We start from the raw sequence: 12,865 nt of genomic DNA on the forward strand, positions 1-12,865 counted from the left end.
CGCTCCCGAAGTTTTGCCATTTAATTTGGAAACACCCTGTATATATAGTATATAAATACCTGGATAAATCTAGCCATTGCTAATACGCTACTAGTCTACGACGACGAGACTGTAAAACGTTTAGATTGTAAACGTTTAGATGTTTAATGCAAAAGATGTTATAAATACCGTATTTCCATATTTTCAGGAAATTATTTTTCGTTACAAACGTCCATCTATGTTAAAGCTAGTAAAAGATTGAAATTGACAATGTTCATAAAAGCATTTAAAAAACATTTATAAATATGCATGTACTCTTTCTCTTTTTTTCTCTTCTCTCCTCTTTCTCTCTCTCTCTCGATTTTTGTATTTTTGATAAATTTGTTCTACCAAAGAATACTTTCCTAACAGCATTTATTTATAAAAAATACAAAAACCTCTAGAGAGAAAAAAAGGTATTTGATTTTTAATCAAGTAAAATTTTTAATTATATCAACAGCTTTCATTCTCCTAATATCTTGTATAAATTTATAACTTAATAATGAAGTATATAAAAATAAGTTGCCTTTTAACCTTTTACTTATATATTTGTTTATTTGCATAAAAATGAAAAAGAATTGTTATTGGGAGAACTTTATCTATCGTGACAAGAGAATGTTATCAAAGAAATAAGGAGGAAGGTGTGGTTTGAGAGGAAAAACACCTGCCCGCGCTATAGAAATACCTATGAATATATATCGACTTCTCCGATCCAGGTGATTCGATATGAAGAGTGAATGGAAAAATACGAGCATAGTGTTTTCATATTGCAAAATAATCGACGCCAAACGTTGTCGAACGTAGCCCCAAAAATTGCTCACTCTTTGTGTTTGCCAAACGCCAAAGCAAATATTTAAACGAAGTAATCGCGCTCAATTTACAATGAAAAAATGTTTACCACAACGTATAGTTAACTGTGATATGTTACATACAGATTATATACACATGTACCGTAAAATTTGATATCGCTTATTTGTTACAACTTAAAAAACAAAGCATTCCAGAAAAAAATTTTATTATTTTGAATCATAAAAATTATGTAATTAAATTCGAAATGTAATTTTGATGCGTAGTATAACTGATTGTAGATGAATAAAAGTATGTACTTTTAAAATGTTTTTTCTTTGATTTCATTTCTTTGTTGCAAGCAATTTAAAAATGAAAGTTTTTTTAATTATGTCGTTGCGTTGTAACATGTAGTATATACTATACAACAAATAACAGGAGAAATAAAAATATTTTAACAAAAATATATAAAGTTTCTTTTTGAGGATGGCTACGAATAAATATTTTTAATTCGTATAATGGCAATACAATGCAAACAAAAAAAACGTACCTCTTTTATACGTACCTCTTTTATCGGGTACAAAGCTAAAAATTTAATCACAAGCTATACTATTGCTGGCAATTAATATCGCTGTAATTCTCCGAGTTTGATGTCGTGAACCGCCCATGCCGTCGTAAATTTCATAACACGAACGCAATAGCTCATTTATCGCGCACTGCGTTAGCGCATCGCGAAAAGGTGAGGTGACAGGCTTTCGTAATGTCATACACACTCACCGACGACGACGGCGGCACGTGGGAACTGCGTGCCTGTCCAACACGAGAATAAAGAGGAGCTAATTACACGGCGAGTTAAGTGCGGAGAGAAAGAGAAAGAAGGATAAGAAGAGAAGGGAAAAGAGAGTAGGAGAAGGTTGGTAGAGGGACCAGAAGAAAGCTCATAAAGAAAGGCGAAAGATGATAAATCGAAAGGCGAGTGTCGCCGTCAGGTCGCCTCGTCTCCTCGCTTCGTGTCACGTCACATCGCTTTCGCTCTTCTTCGCGTACGATGCGATATCGATGAGTTCATCCTCGCAGAGAAGCTGACGGAATATCTCCCATTGATACCCACTACTTCATAGACGTGTGTTCGCCGTGAACGCAGAAGTTTACGTTCCCTCTGACCAGCAGCAGCCTTGACATTCCGCGAGAGAGACGTGGCTTGAGAGGGTCTTCTTCCATGAGCAGATCATACGATGGTGACTGCTTGTTAAGTAGCGAGATGTAACGAGTTTGACCTCGAGCGAAATTAGGATAGAGTGAGAAATCTGCAGTTGCTACGACCGAAATTTTATAGTAACTCCTACGGCCTTAGCTAAAAGTATAAAACATCTCCACAAATTGAAACGTAAACATTCTATCTAACAAAAAATAAATTAAAAACAGTTTTATTAAAAATATATATTCACATATATAGTATTAATAAATCGTTTATTATTGTTTATTAAAAATATTTACTTTTATAACAATTTTCATATTTTGTTAGTTTTCCTTTAATTTTATTACCGCTTATTTTTCAAGAAAATATAATAAATTGAGAGTTCTTTGTAAATTTTTAAGATATTAGCATCATTATTAAATTGAGAATCAATCTAATTTGAAATATTAATTTTCGCTTCAGTTTGCGATTGCGTTTTAATTTGATGAATAAAATCGGCGTGCAATTTATAAAACTGAAAAAATATATTGCAAAAATTTGCTTATGATTATTGCTATATTATTAAATACCAAGAAACTTGAACGAAAATAGGAATGTTTTTCTTATTCAGTATATTAATGAATCTGCATCTGTTACATGATTTTCTCAAATTAACTTTTAATTAGATTTGAAATAAATCAACCTACTTATTTCAAACTTAAATTTAAAATTATTACAATAAGAAAAAAATATTTGTGATTATAATTACATGGTAAAATAATTATGGTTGGGAGTTCTATTTTTATTGTTATTGCTCTGTAATATTAATAACTATGAATTATAGTAACTATAATAAAAACTATAAAAGTGGAGTTTCTAATCATAATTATTTTATCATATGCGCTTATAGTAAAAAATACTAAACACTTTTGACAAAAAATAAGATTATTTTTTTCAATTGATTTAAATTGAAGATGCTTCATAGTTATGGCCAAGCCCATCATAGACATTAAATTGTATAGAAATCAAAGATCGTTAATAATTAATAAATAATCAATATCGAACTTCTCTAATATTTTCTCACGTACGAGTGTTAATTTAAAATATTATTCTTCTTATAATTTTATAATCTTTATTATCAATGTGCATAAAGTATTTACAGTTTTGTTGTCTTTTCAATTAATATGTTAGTAGAACGTATCTGACAATTTATTTTACATTTGTAAGGAAAATTTTTCGTTCTTGTTTCATAAATCGAATTGAGTGTCTACCTCGGTGTCTACCAATACATGAAACATATATCACATAACATACTTCGTAGTTACTTTTCTCACATGTCTAACGCCAGACGACTTTCAATCTCGGCCGCAAACTTTTCCCTTAGCTTACTTCGTACGCTTTTCTGGATAAGATGTTATTTGTACCGTACAGTTATACGCCCGCGGCGACTTTCTTGGCATACGAGACTGAAACTGACGTTAAAATACAGACACGAACATAATAATATATAGGACAACTCCAAAAATTATTTCGACGATATTCACGTTATATCATTTTTTTATAATCAATAATGCAACATAAAATCGCATTTTTGATCTTGCACATAATTTTTAGGCTGGTTATTAATTACTTATACGTAACAATTAAATCAAAGCCATACATCAGACAGACATCAACTTAATTGCTTCTATAAGACTTTAGAACGACCGTATGTAAATACAAATACGAAGAAGAACGTCAGCCTATCACGGTCGAAGTTATAGATGTTTCCGATTCCGAATAATACAATATAAATTTATTTTAAATGAATTTTATTTCAGATAAGATTAAGCGTCGATAACTTTCAAACGTTCAACACAATCAATCTGAAACGCTACCAATCTCCCCCCTCCTAAATTAAATTAGAAAAATGTAAAGAATTTTTTGCGAAAAATATTACTTCAGCCAGGGTTAATTGCTTCTATTAATTCAATCATCCACAGAGAGAAAAATGTTTGGTATTTGTAACTATAATTATATATTACTATAATTATGATTATTACTGCTATAATAATAATAACAGTAACCATATATATAGTTCCAGCAACAAATGTATATAATTGGCAACCTAAAATGACTATAATTATAGTTGTTATAACCATAAAATAGTTGAAATTACCATAAAAATGATTCAAGTGACTATAATTTTATAGTTATATTTGGGACAACCATATTTTTTATGGTTGAATCATTTTTATGGTAATTTCAACTATTTTATGGTTATAACAACTATAATTATAGTCATTTTAGGTTGCCAATTATATACATTTGTTGCTGGAACTATATATATATATAGTTACTGTTATTATTATTATAGCAGTAATAATCATAATTATAGTAATATATAATTATAGTTACAAATACCAAACATTTTTCTCTCTGTGTCGATTAAATATTGATAGATTAAAAGAAGCTGCGGGCAACTTAAAGAAGACAAATTTTGCTGAAATAGGCTTTTTATCGTGGAGAAGCTTATCTACCTCTGTATACGGGCAAAATTAGACGATGAATCTTCTATGAGTCACAGTTTCTTCTGCAGCGCAACAATCATGTGAGCGCCGGCATTACGCAAAGAAACGCCATTCGTAAAACTTGAAAAAAAAAATGCGCGGCTAAATAATTAACTAACAGACAAACATGTCTATATCTACAGTTCTGAAACCTTGAACTGACGATAACATACTAACATAGCATATTTCTGTCTAACAAAAATAATTTGCGTTTAGACGCTTCAATCTAGCACTAGTATCAGAATTTTTATCTCAATATAAATATTACCAGAAGATAATTTCTGACAGATTGAAAAAAAAACCGTAGGCAACTTGAAGACAAATTTTATGTAACCAACAACATAGCTCTTCACCATGAAACTTACATAGGAGCAAAATTACTAGACCAGGAAAATTTTTTTTAATATTTTCTCTGAAATTTTTACTTCCACGAAACTCGCAGTCTTGTCAACTCTGTTCAATCTACCGTTAATAAAAGTGCAAGTTATTAATGACATAGCGCTTTATTAAAAGAATCGATTAATAATTATTAGATAAAAGTTCCTTATTCGCGAGAGAGATATTTGCAAGAGAGATGGTACAAATTCAATAAAATTAATATTCCACGAATAGATGGAAGTGACTAAGGAAAGATAACTCTCATATTTGTAGAATAATTAACTGAATATTTCACCAATCATATGTAGTTTATAGAGGAGATTCTTCTCTCGTCTTTACTCGAAGAAAATTACACTGAAAGCGTAATAATACTCATTTTTACATGACATACGAAGTTTATATTTACGTATCACCGATTAATCTCGTAGACTGTAGAGAATTTATTATATGAGAGTTACGTAAGAAACATTACTTGAATAAATGAACATCAACTGATATAAAATCGCATTAGTACATCTCGAGTACATTTTCAGACTGATTATTGATTACTTCGTCTAATTCTACTTCGATAAATTCTATGGAATGAAATCTCATTCTAAAAAGTTTTAGAGAGTATACAGCAATCAAATCAAAGTCCTTCGTCAGACAACAACAACTTAAATGTATTCTTTAATCATCAATATTGATAGATTAAAAGAGGCCGCAACTTACAAAAGACAAATTTAGTTTAAACAAGCTTATCGCCGTGGAGAGGTCCATATAGGTAAAATTGAACGATGAATTTTCTATGAGTAACAATTTCTTCTTAAGTTGATATAATGAAATGTATACCAACGGAGAGATATAAAATGAAATATCTAATTATAGAATAAGCGATAAGATCAAATAGGTCACGGTGCAAAAGAAAAGCATAAATATTATAAAAACAGTTGTTCTTATATGATTTGTCACATACCTAGAGCACCCTGCATATTTAATTTATAAATCATGTAAACTTACTAAAGATTTTTTTTATAAATATGTTAATTCTATTATTAATTTGTAATATTTAAAACAATGTAATAAAAATAAATATAATTTAATACAGTTGTAGAACTGTATTAAATTAGATTTATTTTTATTACAATAGGATTGAAAATAAGCTTTAGTAAACAATTTTAATGTAAATTTCAAGAGAGAGAAATGGCACTCTAGCTGTTTGAACAAAGTTTTACGGGGATTTAGGATTTTCTTTGAGACACATCGCAGACATCGGGATTGCCCGAACTCGGGCCTCTTGTTATCGTTGGAGAACCCTTCGCCACCAAAGTTCCGCCATTCTTATCCAAGCCGATCAACCAGTCGTCGACCGACCAAATGTGGCTCTCTACTCAATGAATGATTTCCGCGCAACGTTGCCACATTACGTCTGCATTCTGCACCCATTACAGCATCGGCAATGCTATCTCGCGCCTTTTTCTCCCATTCGTTCGAGTATGGACAATTACAAGCGTTGTGTAATGTATCTATTGCAGTTATTGTTTCGTGGCGTGCTAATTAAATGGTTTAATGATACAGCGAATCTCAAGGACCGATTTTACCAACGCCGATTAATTACGTTTGCAATTTAATTCGTTCCCAGTCTCTTTCTGGGTTCTGATAATGACTATGGTATGGAAAGGAAAATTTAATCAGTCAATACTTTTGAGACTTCCACGGGTATTTTTCATACAGAAGCTATGCGTTTCGTGGATTATCTTCGTATCCAGATTATTTTAACATCGACATTATTTTAACATCGACATTTTGTGAATATTGTAGTTCATTTCAACAGGACGGGGAGCAATCTGATACTGAGCTGCTCCTCCAAAGGATTTCCTTTATATAGTGTAAATTCTGCAAATACGCCGCACTGGGATTTACGCCGCAGAAGTCAGAAAAAATAGAAGGAGTGGGGGTAATTTTCTCGCAACTGCTCTGTTACATGCCTTTATGTTATATTAGTATTGAGTTATAATTTCAGCTTCTTACTGTTAATATTAATGAAATTATTGTGAGTTGAATCGATTTGTCACTGTAATAAGTAGCGCCATCATAAATTATAATTTACATAAAATGATTACTGTAGGGCGTGTAAAAGACCTAGTGGTTATTTCGTGATACATGCGTGTAGAGGAAAAAGTAAAGCATGTTGTATAGCAAAATACAAGTGCTTCGCTTTCGTATTCTTTGTTTAATTTGTTGTCACATGTATATCCTACCTGTTTGGAATATACGGCATTTTTAGCGGGCGGGATTTATGCCCAAAGCATACAAAGTGCGCAGATTGAAATCAGTGCACTAAACGCATTACATGAAATATGTATCTCTTGTCATGACACTTCTAATATATGTAGGAAGATTGTAATTATTATTTATTACTTCATATACATATTTATCATATTTTTTATTCCTTAATAAAACTTTATAAACGCATTTTATAAGTTATTGTGTCATTTTACGTCTTATTTATATGCATTATTTGTAAATTTTTCGTAAGCCGTACCCCCTCCCCCCTCTCCCTCTATGAGTAGCCATATATCCCACCCCTATGGGATATATGGCAAAAATGCAAGGGTTTCAAAAAGTTTATTTTTAGTATGAAAAATTAATATATTTTGGATTCCTAATATTTTTTTCATAGTAGTAGAAAGTATGAAGTTTTTACTGGTATAGTTTATTTACCTTAAACATAGTAAATAGTACTTGATAAATTAAATCTCCCTGCGGCGTATATACCGGGTTTACCCTATGTTATTTTAAACAATGTACTCTCTAAAACTTTCAAAGAGTGAAATCTTATTCTTACAGATTGAAAATTGAGCCACTCTTTCAAAATTGATTCAATTTTTACTCTTATGAAAGTGCACTTCGAAGAATTTAGAGAGTATATAAAGTGAAACAATCTGTTTAAAACAAAACAACATATATGTATACATATATAGGAAATCCTTCGGAGAATCAATTCAGTATCAGGCTGCTTCTCACCCTAATGAAATAAACTGCAATGTTCACGAAACGCTAGTATTCTAATAATGGATCTGGAAACGAAAATCCATCATAAAACGCATGTATTATAGCTTTTAATTTAATCAGTTATTAAAGAGCAGAATCACGCTTTCTCTACGTGTAATATTTACGTGGAATTTGTTTTACAGTACATTCAGCTGAAAGAGTTGTAGACAAAAACCAGCGTTTCGATTATTGAGTTTCTTTTCTGCGTAGTTATCAAATCGTGTCGTGTATCAAATGTACGAATGATTGATCATCACGCTGTGGAATGAGCACGTGATTCAGCTACAATGCAGTATAGGCGCGGTCGCCGTTGATTCTCCGGCAGTCGCAAGGCACGCAGCGATGCGCCTGGAGGAAATTCTCAGCGGAGAAGCAAAAAAAAGGTGAAAGAGCTTAGACGCACGTCTGTCATGCTCGAAAGACCAATTAAAATCCAATCGAGAAAAACCGACGAGATAAATAGAATTGAATTTGTAAGAGTTTGGAAAAAAATCTTAACAATAAGTTACAACAAATAAGAAAATTCTACTGCATATGAATGAAATTATTATAGAATATGTAGTTTATAAATTCTTCCCTTTGTTTTAACTTGCTTGATATATTTTGCTTAAATTTCACGGTATAATTGTAACTGTAAACATAATTTTTAAAATAGAGAGTATAAGAAAATAAAAAGAATAAGAATAAAAAATCTTTTATTGAAGCTTTCAATAAATTGAAGCTTTTAAATTTCTCTTGATTTTTATAATTTAAACAATTTCTATTTGAATTAACATATTAATTAGATAAACATATTAATGATTGTTTGATTATCTCATTAGTCTATTTTGTATCATTATATCTTTTATATCAAGTTGTAGGAATTGTAACAAAATACAACATATTTTTAGCTTCTATTCTCGAAATACAATTATTTATACTCCATTTTACGTAACATCAGCGAATGATTAATCAATACTGATACTTTTAGAAGGTCATTAAACTTTACTACTATTAACGATTAATTATCTCGCCTAATAGACGAAGCAAATATTGATCTCGAAACCATATGATAATATTTGATCTGACAGTTCCGGCCAGAAAAGATCACACGCGTTTCTTATCGGCTGCGGTAATATCGTATGTAATAGGATCGTATTACGGATTGAGATATTGGGAGAGCCAATGCAGAGATTTATTGCTATTAGCTTCCTGTATGATATAAACGTATAAACGTGGAGCGTATTATATTGTACAAACTTGGATTAATAATAATTATAGGATAATGGAAATCATTAGCCGAAGCATTGTCTATAATGATATTTTCTATTATGCATACGTAATTTTCCATGTTTATGATAATATTTTAATAATATTTTAATGCTCTTCAATAAATGTATGTCAAGTATTAATTTTGTATAAAATTATACAGTACTTCCTTCTCTATCCTCTTGCATTCTCTCTTCACGATTTCCTGCATTGTTTCTAAAGGATTATGGATAAAACGTTACCTCTATGAGATAATAAGGGCAGTGCATTCGCGTATACACACGGGAAAGAGAAGAGAAAGGAAAAGCAGACTACCGGCGGCGCCATGCTGTAACGCCTCCCTTTGTCCCTTTTTACCCACAACGACCGACGACCTCGCGAGATACCGCGATAGACGAGAACCCCAAAGAGAAAGGAGATTGCGGGGATATACAGGAAAATTCTCTCGGGTATATAGGATGTTTAAGGAGGAGCTATCTCATTGTTCAAGTCCGATGCTATCGCCCCCCCCCCCCCCCAGCGATATTGACTATTCCGTCTGGGACACCGTGTAGGTGGTCGATGCACCGTACGCACGCATGCCACGCACGCTACGCACGCGAGGTTTGTTTACAAGGCGATGCCTCTCGCTACCGGAGTTCCTTGACTCGGAATTGAAGTGAAACGGCAAGGTAGCTTTCCACCTTGCGTACAACGCGCCGCACGTTTCTGCCTCCGTCTGTTCCCTTCGTCGTCCTTGCTGGACTATCGCCCCCGCTTACACTCCTTTCTCTCGATGTGCTTTACCCTTCGCTCGTGTCGATTACTTCAATTTACTGCTGCAGCTTCAACATTCTGGCCGCGCCGGCCAGAAAACGAAGCCGGGATCACACGACCGACGATAGCGTCGGCGCCTATCCGATTCTCAGCTTCTCGCGTCACTCGTAAATCACACAACCGTCGACAGTGGAAACGAATCGCCGGCAATTATCGTCTAGGTAATCGGAACGCGGTGGCGGGGGATGCGCCTCGTCATCACCTGTTAACCCTCTCGCCATGAATGCCGACGGCCCTTTATCAAAACTTCACTATCGAAATTTATCATGTACATAAAAATATCATTTGCTAAAAGAAGTAATTATTCAATTTACTTTCTTTCTTATAAGTAAAGATTATCTTTAACAAAGAATATTTTCCTGATAATCTTAAAATATACTTACAAATTTTAGAAAAATTCATTATTATGTACTCAAAACAAGAATTTATTCTTATGTGTGTGGAAATTCCATTTTTGTAGTTATTACTGCTATAATGTTAGTGATAATGTGATAATATAATTATATTGATAATTCTATATAGAAAAAAATATATACACAATAGACACAAAATATGATTATAATTTATAGTCGTATTTTCAATAACATATATATATTTTAATATAAAATTATAAATATAATTATATTCATTGCTAGAATTATAGTAATAACTATAAAAATGGAGCTTCTAATTATCATATTATAATCACAAATAACAACCAACTATTCTCTCAGTATAGGAGACTCTATTTATGCCATAATACTCGTTAGTTTATTTGGACACAATTGGTGCTATGGATCGAAGCGATAAAGTGCAGACTTGCGTAAGAATCGATCGAGTGGCATGGAGCGATAAGGTTCGCTTTGAAGTTCATTGAAAAGAGCGAACGCTCTCTACGTGGTTTTTGCAAACTTCATGTTTATGCTCCCATTGATAAAACTGACAATGAATCTAAATATGATGTGTAAGATATCGAGAAAAGATTAAAACCCTCCTTTCAAAAATTTTATCAGAAATTTTTTAATTTTTCAAAAAGAAAATTACGTTAAATTACGTTTATCGTTATTATGTTAAATCATAGATATTTATATATGCTTTAATTGTAATAAAACGCAATAAAATATAATGAACATTATTTCAGAATAATCTATTATTAGAATATACTCATTTATAACGCAGTAATATTTAAATATTCCATTAAAATATAAATTCGATACGCAGTGCAAAGCTACTGCCTTAACGCGATAATTATTTCCAATATCATTGTAGGACAGAAACAAAAGATTTAACACCGCCGTAGATAAATGATAAAATAATATAATATAATATCACGATCGAATCGAGAAGAATATCTTGTCTCTGATTATTCGTTCAATCCATCTAACTAACACATGTGCGAAGCAACCAATGACAGGAATGCTTTTCAATATAATTACACTAACATCTCTTTACATAGCGCTATCCTTTACGGTAATTTTATACACGGAAATCATCATTAATTGCTAATGATAGTTATTAGAAATTATATCTTAGTAATAATTCTCTAAGATTATTAATTTCTTCTTGAAGCGTCATTGACAAGAGCGAGTACCTAATTATCTACAAAGAAAATTATCATGTTCATTACTCCATAGTTCATCCTTCTGCATTATTAATCTCTAAATAGATAGATGAGATTGCCATAGCAACCCCAGATGTAGTTTTCTTTAAAACCTTGTTCTAGAAAAAGAAAATAAAAAGCATCCAAATGTCCAAAAGTTCATTATTTTTATACTCCTGCGTCACAAAAAAATATAATGTAAATTTAACTATAAGATATAATAGACTAGAAAAATATAATTATAAAACTAAAGATTTTTTGGGATGTTCCGTCTAAAAAAAATTTATTTTTATAGTTATATTTTTTACAAGTATATTAGATATTATAGTTATATATATAAACTTACATTATATCTTTTTGTGTATTTTTACGTGATTTAATGTGAAAAGATTTGATCACAAAGATTTGAATGTTTATCAAATCATTACTCAGGTAGTAAGCTGAACATTATTTGTCGTTAAAATAAAGAATTAAAAAAAAATCACAATGAATGCTATAAATCAACTTTTGAATCGTCAAATAATAGTTATTAATTTAATAGACACAAAACTCTTTATGAATTTTTTTATCACTCTGTAAACTACCTATCTATTTAAATATTAATATAGCCATACGCACACACAGCATGAATGATTACGCGACTTTTCGTTACACGAACGCCCTGAAAAGATCGATACGTTCGCTAATTGTAAGACTCACCGATCACCGTGTTCGCCGCTACCTCCTTAAAAACCGCCGGTCCATGCGCCAAAAAGTCACTCAGAGACAAAGACGACGCGATGATCTGTCGCTTCTCCTCGAAGTTGAGGTAATCCAGACTATTACTGCGCTGCGGCGCCGTCACGATCGTCACCGTTTTCGTCGTCGAGTGATGGTGATGATGATGATGGTGCTGCTGTTGATGATGCAAATTGACGTCCACGCCGCTCTTGTCATTGCCGCCGTTGTCGGTGCCCGGGCTAGTGGGCACCAGGTAGACACCGCTCACGCGTATGGACATCGCGCTCGGGGTCCGATCCTTGCAGCGACCCCGTCTCTTTCGGCGCCACGGGCTGAGGATCGCTACGAATGCCGGCAACGGAGCTACCGGGTGGTCCCTGTCAACGCGGCGCGCATCCCGGTGTGCACCTGCTCGTGGGATCGGCGGCTCGCGTCGTCGTTCACCACTTCTCGTTCGCGGCTCCACGGCTCCGACGATGAGATTCGCGCGGCTCCCACGTGCTCGAGCTCTTCTCGTGACGCGATCCCGTGACGACGATAATGATCCTCGAGATACCTCGG

General features: G+C 33.0%; 1 protein-coding gene across 1 annotated transcript in view; it reads right to left on the reverse strand.

Moving 5' to 3' along the window:
- LOC108726266 (phosphatase and actin regulator 2) overlaps window positions 1-12,607 on the reverse strand; it is a 257,521-nt gene extending 244,914 nt beyond the window's left edge. Inside the window, 1 exon segment of the mRNA XM_018453727.1 lies at window positions 12,284-12,607. Within this exon segment, the coding sequence (XP_018309229.1) occupies window positions 12,284-12,584 (301 nt within the window). The 5' untranslated portion in view covers window positions 12,585-12,607.
- Between the last annotated feature and the right edge of the window lie 258 nt (window positions 12,608-12,865).

This window comes from Mycetomoellerius zeteki, unplaced genomic scaffold (genome assembly GCF_001594055.1).
Source record: "Mycetomoellerius zeteki isolate Tzet28-1 unplaced genomic scaffold, Tzet1.0 scaffold407, whole genome shotgun sequence".
Lineage (NCBI taxonomy): Eukaryota > Metazoa > Arthropoda > Insecta > Hymenoptera > Formicidae > Mycetomoellerius > Mycetomoellerius zeteki.